Source organism: Petaurus breviceps, unplaced genomic scaffold, assembly GCF_028583685.1.
Source record: "Petaurus breviceps papuanus isolate PSGF00001 unplaced genomic scaffold, PetGlider_PUasm1.0 90865, whole genome shotgun sequence".
NCBI classification, from domain to species: Eukaryota; Metazoa; Chordata; class Mammalia; order Diprotodontia; family Petauridae; genus Petaurus; species Petaurus breviceps.
The window spans coordinates 8,432,616-8,445,539 of record NW_027187367.1 but is presented as its reverse complement, the minus strand read 5'-3'; the positions used below and the strand labels follow the sequence as shown (position 1 = coordinate 8,445,539).

At 42.5% G+C, this 12,924-nt stretch overlaps 1 protein-coding gene across 1 annotated transcript in view; it reads left to right on the top strand.

Annotated features, from left to right (window-relative positions):
* The first annotated feature begins 6,737 nt into the window (after positions 1 to 6,737).
* NUDT3 (nudix hydrolase 3) overlaps positions 6,738 to 12,924 on the top strand; it is an 82,358-nt gene continuing 76,171 nt past the window's right edge. Inside the window, exon 1 of the mRNA XM_069073482.1 lies at positions 6,738 to 7,224. Coding sequence (XP_068929583.1) covers positions 7,126 to 7,224 — 99 coding nt within the window. The 5' untranslated portion in view covers positions 6,738 to 7,125. The remainder of the gene's footprint in view (positions 7,225 to 12,924) is intronic.

The window sequence follows — 12,924 nt, the reverse complement described above, 5'->3', positions numbered from 1 at the left end:
TATATATATATATATATATATATATATATATATATATATATATATATTTCATGAATGTAAGTAGATTGGGCTTGAGTACAGATTGCAACATATAACAAGAAGAAACAGAAGTAAATCATATCATCAAAGAAACGTATTATTGAAAGATATGATGGGCTGATCATGTGTCAAGAGTGAGAAAGAAATAATGGAGAGATGGCTATCATAAGAAACCAAGAAAGACCAGTGTCCTTAGCATATTGGGTGGAGACACCATGGTGAAGTGAGAGGATGCTAACAAGTGTCATTCAATATGGTCAGGCATGAATAAAGTACATTGTTGGAAGGGAATATCCATATTTATGAGATCATAGGTTTCTTTGATTAATGTTTCATTACCTTGACGTGCCACAATTTTTTCCCATTTTAAAATTTATTTAGTATTTCATTTTTCCCCAGTTACATGTAAAAAAAATTTAACATCCATCTAAAAATTTCAAATTACAAATTCTCTCACTCCTCCCTTCCTCCTCCCATTGAGAAGGCAAGCAATTGGGATGTGCCACAATTTACTCAGCCATCCCCCAATCGTTGGGCTTACAGACTGTCTACAGGTTGTTGCTGCTGGTTGTTTTTTTCCCTAATGTTATGACAAATCCACTGTTAATGCTTTAGGACAATTTTTTTTTCCCTTTTAATAACATCCTTGGGTCCTAGTAAGGAGATCTCTAGGCCAAAAGGTATGATCAGTTTTGCAATGCTTATTTTATTTCATCAAATCTGACTTTCTAACAGATGAAGTGGTTTTGTTTTCTTTAAAAAAAATATAGATGGAGTCAATATATATGCCGTTCTAATATTACTTTATGTTATTTCATGCCTTCAGATTTTCCTGTGTTCTCTGTAGTTAACATTATTATAATACTTTGTAATATTCAAATATACCACAATTTAGATGTTTTCCACCCATTGGACTTAATTTGATGGATACATTAATGAATCTCAGATTTCCTCAGTTCCTTCCAACATTGCAAATCACACCCCATCCATACCTCCTTATCCTCTGCTACCCTCATCCATGTCCTCCATGCTTGAAAAGTGAGCTGTCTGACATGCCGGTAGGCAGCTAGGTAGTACTGGACTTGGCATCAAGAATACCTGAGTTCAAATTTGACCTGAGACACTTATTAGCTGTGTGACCCTGGACAACTCACTTAAGAACTTTCTGCTTGTTTCCTCCCCGGTAATAAATTGAGATTTTTGCAAAGCTCTTTGAAAAAGTGTTATGTGAATGTTAGCCATCACTATTATTATTACCCTAGATCTTTTTGTTATGGATAATAAAAGGGAGCTGTAGTTAGTTAAGTGTGGAGGGGTATGGTGTAAGTTAAAAGGTCAGATGTGCCTTTTAAGACAGTCACTCTGGCAGCTGAGTAGAGGAATAGAATAAGGCTGGGGACACACTTGAGGGAGGCAGTCCCACCAGCAGATGACTGCCATAGTTCAAGCAAATGGTGACAAGCACCTGCGACAAGGTGGTGGTAGTAGCAGAGAAGATAACAGAGCTTAACCATGGAAGTAGGAAAAGTAGAATGGACCAGAGAAAGAACCTATAGTTGTTGACATCTTGATGTGCACCTATTTACAGATAACATTGTTCTGATGGCATCAAGCCTGGGGAATATTCCTGGAACTCCAAATGAGATCCAGAATTATTCAAAATAAGTCAGCTTATTCATGTTAGCAAGGTAGGGGAAGATAGCTTATTTTTCAGATTGTTATATGTAGTTCAACAACAAGCAATGATGAGCATTGATGGAAGCATCTTCTTTGGGCATTTTCAATAGAACGTAAACTCCTTGAGAACAGGGATTGTCTCATTCTTTGTCTTTCTATCCTCCACCTGGCACACAGAAGGCATAATAATAAATTAATATTATAATATTAATGTTTGTTGATAGACTAGGGATGTAAAGGCAAAAAGAAAACAATGCTGGCTTTCAAGGAACTCATCTACAACTAGAGAGAAACACAGATGTTGATTACAAAGTAAGTACAAAATAATTCCAGGGTAAGAAATACTTAGTTCTAGGGGTGGCCAGGTAGCACAGCGAGTAAGAGCACCGGCTCCAGTGTTGAGAAGACCTGGAGATCGAATCCGGGCTCAGATACTCAGCACCCTAACCTTGAGCAAGTTACTTAACCCTGATTGCTTAAAAAAAAAAAGAAATACTTAGTTCTCTCTCACTTCTCTCTCACGTTAATAACCAATTATTGAATTAGGACCAGGAATTTTTCAGAAGCCTATAGGTTGTTCTGTCTCTGAAAGGATATTGCTGATAATAAGATTGAATTAAATTTCTCCTTAATCTTATTCAGACCACACCTGGGTGGGGAAGCTTGTTGTGCCCTACACAGATTTGGGTGGGAATAAATTCTTTGATTTGATTGCCTGAAGCTGGTCAATTTAGAAATAAAAGACAGGATCAAAGTTACATTTCCTCCTCCCTCTTCCCCCACCCTCAGACCTTTGAATAGGTCGATCTCTCATTGTAATATACATTTTCTCTCAATTGTTAACCATTCTCTCAATTGTTAACCAATCAAAATTGACTGCCATTCCCAGGAACACCCACTCTTCCATGGCTGAAGCCCACAGACATTATTTGTCTATATGGCATTCAAGAGTGTTACTGGCCCATTTTATTAGTAATATGCTAGCATTGTTAATAAAATGATGAATTATCCAAAATGTCTCTTGAACATGATAAACATCACAAGAGGCTGGGGGAAGAGCTTCAACAATTAGCAGGAATCAAGAAAGGTCTCTCTCTGGTAAGCCTTTTGGGATGGTCAACCCAATAAAAGTAGTTTAACAGTATCTATGCCTTGGACAAATATCATGGTGGGATAATAAGCTGGGTTCAGAAATGAACAGAAAAGTAGATTGGAAACCCTCAGTCCCTTTAATAACTCCAAGTTTCCCAAAATGGTCTATTTTTTTTTTTTAAGCAATCAGGGTTAAGTAACTTGCTCAAGGTTACACGGCCAGTTATTTCTGGGTGTGGTGCTGAGTGTCCGAGCCCGGGATTCGATCTCCAGGTCGTCCCAACACTGGAGCCAGTACTCTTACTTGCTGTGCTACCTGGCCGCCCCAAAATGGTCTATTTTTAAAAAGCAATCATGTTCTCATTTTTTTTGCTTGATTTTGCTAAAGCAGCTATGACAATTATACAGGACAGTGTAAATAAGAAGTATCCAAAGCATCAGCATTAGGCCTAGTTTAAAAATTCTTATAAATTATTAAAAATAATTTAGGGAATATGCAGATTGACAACAATTTTTTTTTTCCAAGTAGTGAAATGCTAAGTTAAGAAGAAAAAGTTTCAGGAAATGCTCTTGAATTATATGAGTTGGCAAACAATTGATTCAACAAATATTTCCTGTTAGATATTCCTAATATGTGGTGAGTACTTTGGCCAATTGTTACGTAATTTAGTCTTGGAGTTATTACTCAGGGTGTCTAGGAGTCGTTGTATATTGTCCCTTGAAAACATGGGCTTTGTGTGGTGTTTGAAACTAAAAATTCTAAAAATGCTGGGCAACTAAGAAGTTAATGGAATTTAGAATTGAAAGTGACTTTAGAAATCCCTTTGTTCAACCTACCCACTTTACAGGTGAGCAGAGTGAGTCACAGAAGTAAGCTGATTTGTCCAAGGTTGCAAAGGTAATAAGCAGCAATGCTGGGATTAAATGTAGGTCTTTTTACTCTAAATCTTGGTTTCTTTTATTTTTTTGGACACCAAGTCTCTCAAACTTGTCTAGTCTGAAAGTAGAGTACACACAGGTCAAACTGCTGGTAAACAGAAATTTTGTTTGACCTTCCCTTTCTGAGTTGGACCAATTTGCTCCCCTTAGTAATTCTGTGACTCCTTGCTTTTAGAGGTTTGTCCATATTGGTGTCAGACTCAGTGAGGATAACCAATGACGAAATCAGCTTTTGCCATAATTTAGCTTGGAACTCCTAAACTCAAGCAATCCATCAACCTCAGTCTCTCCAGTTGCAGGGATTACAGGTGTGTGCCACCATGCCTGGCTCCAGATCTTGTGTTCTTTCAACTATACAAGGATCACTGGAAAAGATTTGAAAATAAGTAGACAACATTTCATTTCTATATTTGTTCTTGGGATTCCCCTTCGAATGGGGGGAAAAATCTGGAGATATAAAATAAAGATCAAGGGGAGGGAGAAAACTGTCATATGCCAACAAAAAAGGTTAATGAGAACATTGGAAGGACATAGGTATAAGGGATGATATAACTACAGTTGATAAAAGTCAACGTCATATGTATGAAGCAAACACACATTGAAACTTTTAAATAAATTTAGGACACATGAAATATAGCTGTAAGCAATGGCTTGTAAGTACCTGAAGCAGATTGCCTTAAGAAGTGATTTAAAGTGAAAATGCAAGTAAGTCAAAGGTAAATTAATATATACTAAACTTCTGTTCTGGAGCTCACCATAGTGTGAAGGTGGCCCAGGCTCTTAAAGGCTATGCCACTGGAAACTGAGCCTTGGCAGACCTTAACAACAAACTGGAGGTGCTTTAAGTATCAGCCTGTCATCCAAAGACCAACCTAAGTAAAGGAGAGGTTTGCCATTAGCTGATGAATTTCTTTGGCTACTACAGCTCACAAACTTAACTACAAAGGCATGGAGAGATTTTGATTTGTATTGGTGGAGACTATACCCATAATGATCATAAGATCATAGATTTAAATCTATGGAAGGTACCTTAGAGATCAACATGTCCAATCTCATCTTTTACAGGTGAGGACACTAAGGTCATTTCACTAAACTGCCAAGATTGAATCGTATACTATTTGAAATAATTAAATAAGATGAATTAATAGCTCATGAAGTCATAATGGGTTATTAAAGGAAGCTATGGAATGTTTTGTGACCCATTTCTAATCTTTAGAACCTCACCCTGATGGGGTACCTGGGGTCTAGGTCAATTTGTGAAACCAATTTGTAAAACCAGTCTGTGCAGTTGTAACTGCAATTTGTATTGTAAAATTGTAATCTGTGAAATCCCTTTCCCAACCTTGGGCTCTGCCCCTTCCCCCTATCTGAACTAGGCCTAGGCAACACCTTGTGACTCCTTTGTTCTTACTTAATCTGTTCGTGTCTCCTCCGGCCTGGCCCAAATCTCATCTAAACTATCTATGCACTAAAGTCACAAGTTCCTCTTGGTCAGCTCTAACCTTTATCTATGCACTGAGGTCCCTTCCCTCCATCCAGTCAGCCCTGACAATGGCAGCTCTACCCTTTAAAAGTAAAAGCCTGTACCCCTCTCACTGGCAGGTCCCCTAAAGGACTCTTGCCCTCTTTTTATAGAAGTGTAACAATAAACTTCTACAACTCTCACTCCAATTAAGCCTGAGACCTTGAATTCTTTCCAGATGCTATTGCAGGTTTTCTGGTCTTAGATAAGATCAGAGTTCCTGCTGAACCTATTGGGAGCCATCCCTCATCAACCCTTCCAAGGAACTTCTTGTTGCTGTTCAGTCCTGTCTGACTCTTCCAGACCTCACTTGGGGTTTTCTCGGCAAAGAGACTGGAGTGGTTTGCCACTTCCTTCTCCAGCTTATTTTCCAGATGAGGAAACTGAGGCAAACAGGGTTAAATGACTTGTCCAAGGTCGCACAGCTAGTAAATGTCTAGCAGATTTGACCTCAAGAAGAGGAGTCTCCCTGACTCTAGGCCTCTATCCACTTCACCACCTACCTGCTCCAGTCCAAGGAACTTAAAGTCAAGCTAAACAATGAATCAGATTGAACCAGAACCCTCTTCTGGGTGGGGCTGGGGACAGGACATATCAATAACAAGTCTTAGTTGATTAAATAGATTCGGTGTGGGAAGGATAATAAGTGACTGACTCCAGCTTCCCTCCCTCTTCCCACAATCCGCCAATGCAACCACACAACTACCAGGGGATGAAGGATGGGGCTGACAAGTGGATAAAAGCTACTGTAAATACACCAAAAGTGGGAGGAGATGGTTCAAGAGCCAAGGAACAAGGTGATACTCTTTTACATTTCTTGGGAGTATTCTGCCACATTTTTGTCTTTGTGATTGGAGGGGAAGGATATTTGGGGGATAGGGATCATGGTGGGAGGGTGGAATGTCCTAATCGCCTTCGTTGCTGCCATCGGTATTGCTATTTTAGACTCTTCATAGCACATACCCTGTTCTGCACAAACACCAACACCACCCCATTTATGTGTAGAAAAAGCAATTTCCTTGGATTTTTAGAAGCCTAGGAGGATAAATATTTGTTCTTTTGAATGGACGGCCCCTTCCTGACTCATCCCAATCCCGAAGTCCCAAGCTGGCATGAACGGGACGGCCCCCACCTGCCCAGGGAGCTACAGCACGGCTCTTTGACCCCGCAGATGACGTAGCGCCGAACTCAAGCCCCAGCGTTTTGCCTGGGCTTCCTTTATTCTTCTAGCGGGCCTAACACAGCCACGCCCGCCGAATACCAGTGGCTCAGCTACGCAACTAGCGTAGAGGCCTCTGCCAGACTCCCCTCCCCCAGCCCCTCCGACCCGGGCCTGCCCCATCCCTGACGCCCGTTTACGCCCGCGCGGTTGGCGCAAGGGCTCGAGCCGCGCTCGCTGGGGTGGGAGCGATTCCCGAAAGCCACTTGCGCCGAGAGCGCGGGAGCGGCCTGGTCGCTCCGCGCGGCCTTACGCCGCTGACGCAGCTCGCCCCAAGATGGCGACCCGGTCGTCGTCGGTGGCGGCGGTGCTGGCGGAGGGGGCGGCGGCAGCGGTGGCCGTGAAGCGAGAAGCGGCAGCGGAGGAGGCGGCAGCGGCCGTGACGGCGGCAGCGGCGACGAGGACGACGACGACGACGACTGGCCTGGGGCAGGAGGAATGAGGTGGACGAGAAGGGAGAGCGGCAGAGCCGTGTAGCGGAGACAGCGGCTCCTTCTTCTCCTCCCTCCCGGCGCGCGCGCGCCTGGGACCGGCCCCGGAGCGGCCTCCAGATCCCGACCCGGACCCTTCCCTCAGCGGCCTCTCCCTCTGCGCCCCACCCCCTCCTGCCCTGACCCCGCGACCCCGGGCCCGGACGATGATGAAGCTCAAGTCGAACCAGACCCGGACCTACGACGGTGACGGCTACAAGAAGCGGGCCGCGTGTTTGTGCTTCCGCAACGAGAGCGAGGAGGAGGTGAGGGGGGCATCGGGTGGTGGGGGGCGGGAGAGCGCAGGGCGCGCGTGGGGACGGACCAAACCGGGGCAACGTGCGAGACAAAAGGGACGCCCCCGACCCGTCTGGGTAGACGGGAATGGAGGCGAAAGGGGGTGTTCGCCCCCCCCCCCCCCGACTCCTCTGGAGCTAGGGGGACGAGAAGGGACAATCATTTGTGGTTTTCCCCTCCCCCTCACATAGACTGGGAGGAGGGGACCTGAGAAGGGAGGTTGTCATTCTGGAAGAGACGTGGGGTGGGGTGGGGCAGGGCGAAAAACTGGGGGATGGAGGAGAAGGGTAAGCGTGGGGGGTGGGAAGAGGAGGAGGAGGGGGCTGCTGGGGGGCTGAGGGCCCAACCGACTTGTCCAGGGCTGGGTTTTTTTTTTAAAGGGCTGGGATTTGCCCTGGGTGGAACAAGTCTAGTCTGTGCTATTCTCTGAGGTGATGAATAAGGAAAAGATTATGGAGAGGAAACGAGCCAGAAGCTGTTTAGAGAAATTATGGAGCCCCATAGGAGGGGAAAGGGGAAATTAAGGATGTGGGAAAGTAATTTCGGAGCTGGTGGTGGAGGCTCGAAGTCTCTTTTGATAAGAATGACCGAGGTCAAATGGCGGTGGCTTAATGAATGGTCTGTAGAGGGATCTTCCTACAACCCGAGTTTTTGAGTCATCGGATACAGAAATATATCTGTCAGACACGTCTCGTTGAGTGACCGCTGTGTCACCGAACAAAGCTGTGCTAGTAATTCCGCTTCGTTTAACATTTGTGCAGTTTGCCTGGGATTGGTGTTGATCGTACTTCCTGTGCTAGGAAAGACCTACAAATAGCTGAGTGTTTAGATGCTCAGTGGCAGCAATTTTACTACAAGCATTATACCTAGTGCAGTCTCAGAAAAGAGAAAGTTGGTGAAATAATCTTTGTAGGCTGAAAAATTTTCAGCATTATAGTTAATCTTCCAGACTGAAACCTGAAATTAAGGTCCTAGGACTAATTCCTTCCACTGCCGAAAAAGTAAGGATCTTAGGGCAAGAATTGCTTGGGAGGGGAATGTGAAGAAGATAAGGAATGCTTTGAATTCTTGATTTATTTTTGGTAGTTATGGAAAAATCGATGTATCTGAAGTAGTTTCTGTAGTGATTTAGTGAATGTAGTGCTTCAGAAATAAAGAATAGAGGCTTTGGAAATCTAAAATGGTGCGTTTGCAGAACTATACATAATAGAATCATAATGTAAAAATGGGAACAGTAAAGGCCATTAAAATTCAGTATGTTATATTGTGGAAAAGTATTCGGCAGTGTGGTGGTGGTAGACCTATAGCAAATCATATTGAAATGGGGAAAGAAATCTGAGCCAACACTCCTGAGAAGAAGCTGTGATGAAATGGATTGTCTGTAGGTGCTGTCCAGAGAGATTTTAGAGGAATTGGAAATTAAAATTAATTGAAATTGAAAAAAACTGAACATTGCATTACTTATACTGAATTAACTTTTGAGAATTGAGTAACGAAGCTATCGGTGAATCATGGTCATGGAATATTAAAGTTGTAAGTGATCTAATTAGCTTAACCAACTTTCTTAATTTTGTAATTTTACAGAAGAGGAATCTTAGGCCCAAGGAGGCTACAATATGTGAAAGGAATATAGGTTTGTATTGATCTATGACAGTATAATGAAGAGTGAAGAGTTGTCAATTGTCAGAGTTTGTCAGTCAGTAAACATTTATTAAGCACCTACTATGTGCCAGACACTGTGCTAAGCTCTAGGGATTCAAAAAGGCAAAAAATTATTCCTTACCCCCCCAAGGAGCTCACATTCTAATGGGGGATCAAACAAGCAAACAAATAGGATAAATAAATGAGAGGGACCATACTAGAGTACAGAGGAGTTGGAAAAAAGCTTCCTGAAGAAAATGGACTTTTAGTTGAGACTCAAAGGAAACTGGGGAAAGCAATAGACAAGAGATTCCAGGCATGAGGACAGCCAGAGAAAATGCCCAGAGCTGAGAGATGAGTGTCTTGTTCCTGAAACAGCCAGGAGGCCACCATTACAGGATCAAAGAGTATATGGCAGGGAGTAAGGTATCAGAAGATTGAAAGGGTAAGATGGGCTGTGGAAGGATTTTGAATGCCAAACAGAGGATTTTGTATTTTATCTTGAAGAGGATAGGGAGCCACTGGAATTTATGAAGTAGGGGGTGGTGATGTGATCAGACCTGTACTTTCAAAAAATCACCTTGGTGGCTTGAATGGAGGATGGATTTAGAGTGGGGAGAGACTTGAGGCAAGCAGACCCAGCTGCATGCTATTCCAGTGTTTCAGGTGTGAGGTGTTAAGGGTCTGAACCAGAGTGGTGGCAGTTTCAGAGGAGAGAAGAGGGTGTTTTGGAGAAATGTTGTAAAGGTGAAATAGATAGTCCTTGTAACAGCTTGGATATGAAGGTAAAAGATAGGAGGTGGGGATGACTTCTAGGTTAGAAGCCTGAGGGACTAGGAGAATGGTATTGTTGCCCTCAATAGTAGTTGAGAAGTTAAGGGGTGATGATTTAGGTATCCCAAAAGTGGTGGATACTGCTCTGGGGGGGGGCACTGGAATGATCTGGGGTGGTGTGGGTTGGGGTGGGCCTTGGTCATAGTTTGAAATGATGCAAATTTTAAAAAATCATGAAAAGGTTAAAGAAAGTAGATTTGGGGGAGGCACTGAAAAAATTTTTTTAAATTTTTTTGAGAAGGGGAAAGTAGGCCAAATAAGTTTGGAAACCTCTGATTTAGGAAGAAAGGTAATGAGGTCAGTTTTGACATATTGAGTTTAAGATGTCTGAAAGGCAGTTGGAGATTCAAGCTTGGAGGTTAGGGGAGAGTTTAGGGGAAGATAGGTAGATTTTAGAATCAGCATAGAAATAGATCACCCAGTGAAGTAGTTTAGACTGAGAAGAGAATAGAGCCCAGGACTGAACCAGCTGGGACACCTATAATTAGACAGTGCTACCTGGATGAGGATCTAGCAAAAAAGATAGAAAGAGCAGAGTCATAGGTAGGAGGAAAACCAGGAGAGAGTGGTTTTCTGAAAAACTAGAGAGAAAATGGAGGGGAGGGTGATCAACAGTGTCAAAGGCAGCAGAGAGGTCAAGGAGAAAGAGGATTAAGAAGTGACCATTGGATTTGGCAACCAAGAGATCATTGGTAATTTTGGAGAGAGCAGTTTTTGGTGGAATGATAAGGTCAGAAGCCAGGGTTAAGAAGAAAGTAAGAGGAAATTGGAGGCACTTTTAGGAGTTTAGTTACCAAGGGCCAAAGGAGATATAGGGCGATAGCGAGGATGGGAAGGATCAAGTGAGGGTTTTTTGAGGATGGGGGAGACATATTCATGTTTGAAGGTCATAGGGGAGGAGCCAGTAGACAGGGAGAAATTGAAGATAAATGAGAGTGGGGATGACCGGAAGCAATCTGTTGGAGGAAACATAATGGAATGAGATCACTTATGCAGGAAGAAGGATTAGTCTTGATAAGGAGTAAGGCCACTTCATCATGTAAGACAGGAATGAAAGGGGATAAAATGACAGATTACATCTGAGTGATAGGAGATGAGGAAGAGGGAAGAAGGAGGTTACAGCAAGTAACTTCAATTATTTCTATAAAATATGGGTCAAGTTTCAGCTGAGAGAGTTAGGGGAAGGGAAACTATTGGAGGTTTGAGGAGAAATGAAAAGAGCAGCTATAGAGAGTAGGATACTGGGTTGATAAGGGATAAGTATGAATGCCTAGCAGCAGTGAGGATCCAGGTGTGTCATGTAATTTTGTTCAGTTCAGTCAGAATGGTTTTGTGATTTTGTTTCCACCTTCGTTCAGTACCATGTGTATAGGAGAGAAGGTAGCTCGGTTGTGGGAGTGATCCAAGGCAATGTGCAATAAAATAAGGATCTAGAGATTCAAGAGAAGAGGGCAGTGTACAAATGAACTAATTCACCAAGGGTACTGGATGGGGAAAAGAGGAGGGGGTTGGCAAGTGCAGGGGAGATGTCTTGGGAAAGAACTGGGGGTTGAGGGATTGAAAGTCCCAGTGTCAAAAAAAAATAGGGTGTGTAAGGAAAGGCAGAGGGAGAGGTGGATAGCCAATAGGTTATGGTTAGATAAGAATATTTTGAATTCTTGAACATGAAGGTGGTACATTTATGAGTAATGGAAAAATCAAGGGTATAATCATCTTTGTGTGTGATGGAGGTTGGCTGGGGAAGTAGGCCATGAGAGTGGGTAGGTTGAAGAACTGAGGTGGTTAGGGCAGGAGTGGGGAACCTGTGGCTTTTGGGTCACATGTGACCTTCTAGGTCCTTGGGTGCAACCTTTTGACTGAGTCCAAATTTTACCAGATTCTTTTATTAACCATTAGGTTTTTGAGGAAAAGTCAGTATGTATATTGTGAGTCGGGTACTTAACTCATTTTTGTTATTATTAGTGATTTGGAACATTCTTTTATTCTTTGCATTCTTAGTAGTTTGCAGTTCTTCTGTTGTAAATTGTTTATATCCTTTGTCGTCTTATCTACTGGAAAATGGCTTTTTAAAAAATCATATTGTTAGTTGTCTGTATATTTTGGATATCAAACTCTTCACTGAGAAATTTGATGTTTTATTTTTTTCCACATTAACCACTTCCCTTCTTATCCTAGATGCATCATTTTTGTTTTGGCAGGAACTTTTCAGTTTCGTGTAATAAGAGTTCTTATGTTTTGTATTTGCTTCTATCATTTGTATGGTTAAGAATGTATTTCCTAAACCAAGGCATAGTGGCACACATCTGTAATCCCTGTGACTTGAGGCAGAAGTTGGTGAATCCCTTGAGCTCAAGAGATTTTAGCTACATTAAGGCTAAAGCCAATCAGGTATCCATACTACATCCAACACCAATATGTTAAGCCGATGAAAGCAGGAGGTGCTGCCTTCTGAGGAGGAGTGGATCAGTCAAGGTTGGAAATAGAGCAGGTCAAAGCTTCTGTGTTGATCAGGAGTGGGGTTGGGCCCATGAATGGCCACTGTACTTCTAGCCTGGGTGAGATGGGGAATCCCAGTCTCGAAGATAGAAAGAAAATATTTCCAACGTTTGGTATGATCTTCAATATTAAGGTCACTTATTCATTGTGAATTTATTGTGAAATATGGTATAGTACATTGGCAATTCTCTGACTTGCCATATCTGGTCTTTTCACAGTCCTCATCTTTCTTGAGTATCCTTTCTTAGAAAATTTTCTTTGATCTGATTTTCATAATACTATACTTATTTCTCTGACTTGTGAATGTGTCTCAGGGCCCTGTTCTAGGCCCTCTTCTCTTTGTACACTCACGTTTGTTGAGATAATCAACTCCCATGGGCTTAATTATTGTCTTTATGCATATGATTTCAGGATCTCTCTACAAGCACTTTACATGCATTATTTAGTTGAAGCACCATAACAACCCAATTAGATAGGTTGTACAGGTATTTTTATCTTTCACAGGTGAGGAAACTAAGACTCAGAATTTGAGATTTACCCATAGTTGCACAGCTCCTGTCAGAAGTGGAATATGGAGTGGCTAGGTGGTGCAGTGAATAGAGCACTGGCTCTGGAGTGTTAAGAGGACCTGAGTTCAATTGTGGCCTCAGATACTTAACACTTAGTAGCCTTGTGACCTTGGGCAAGTCACTTAACTC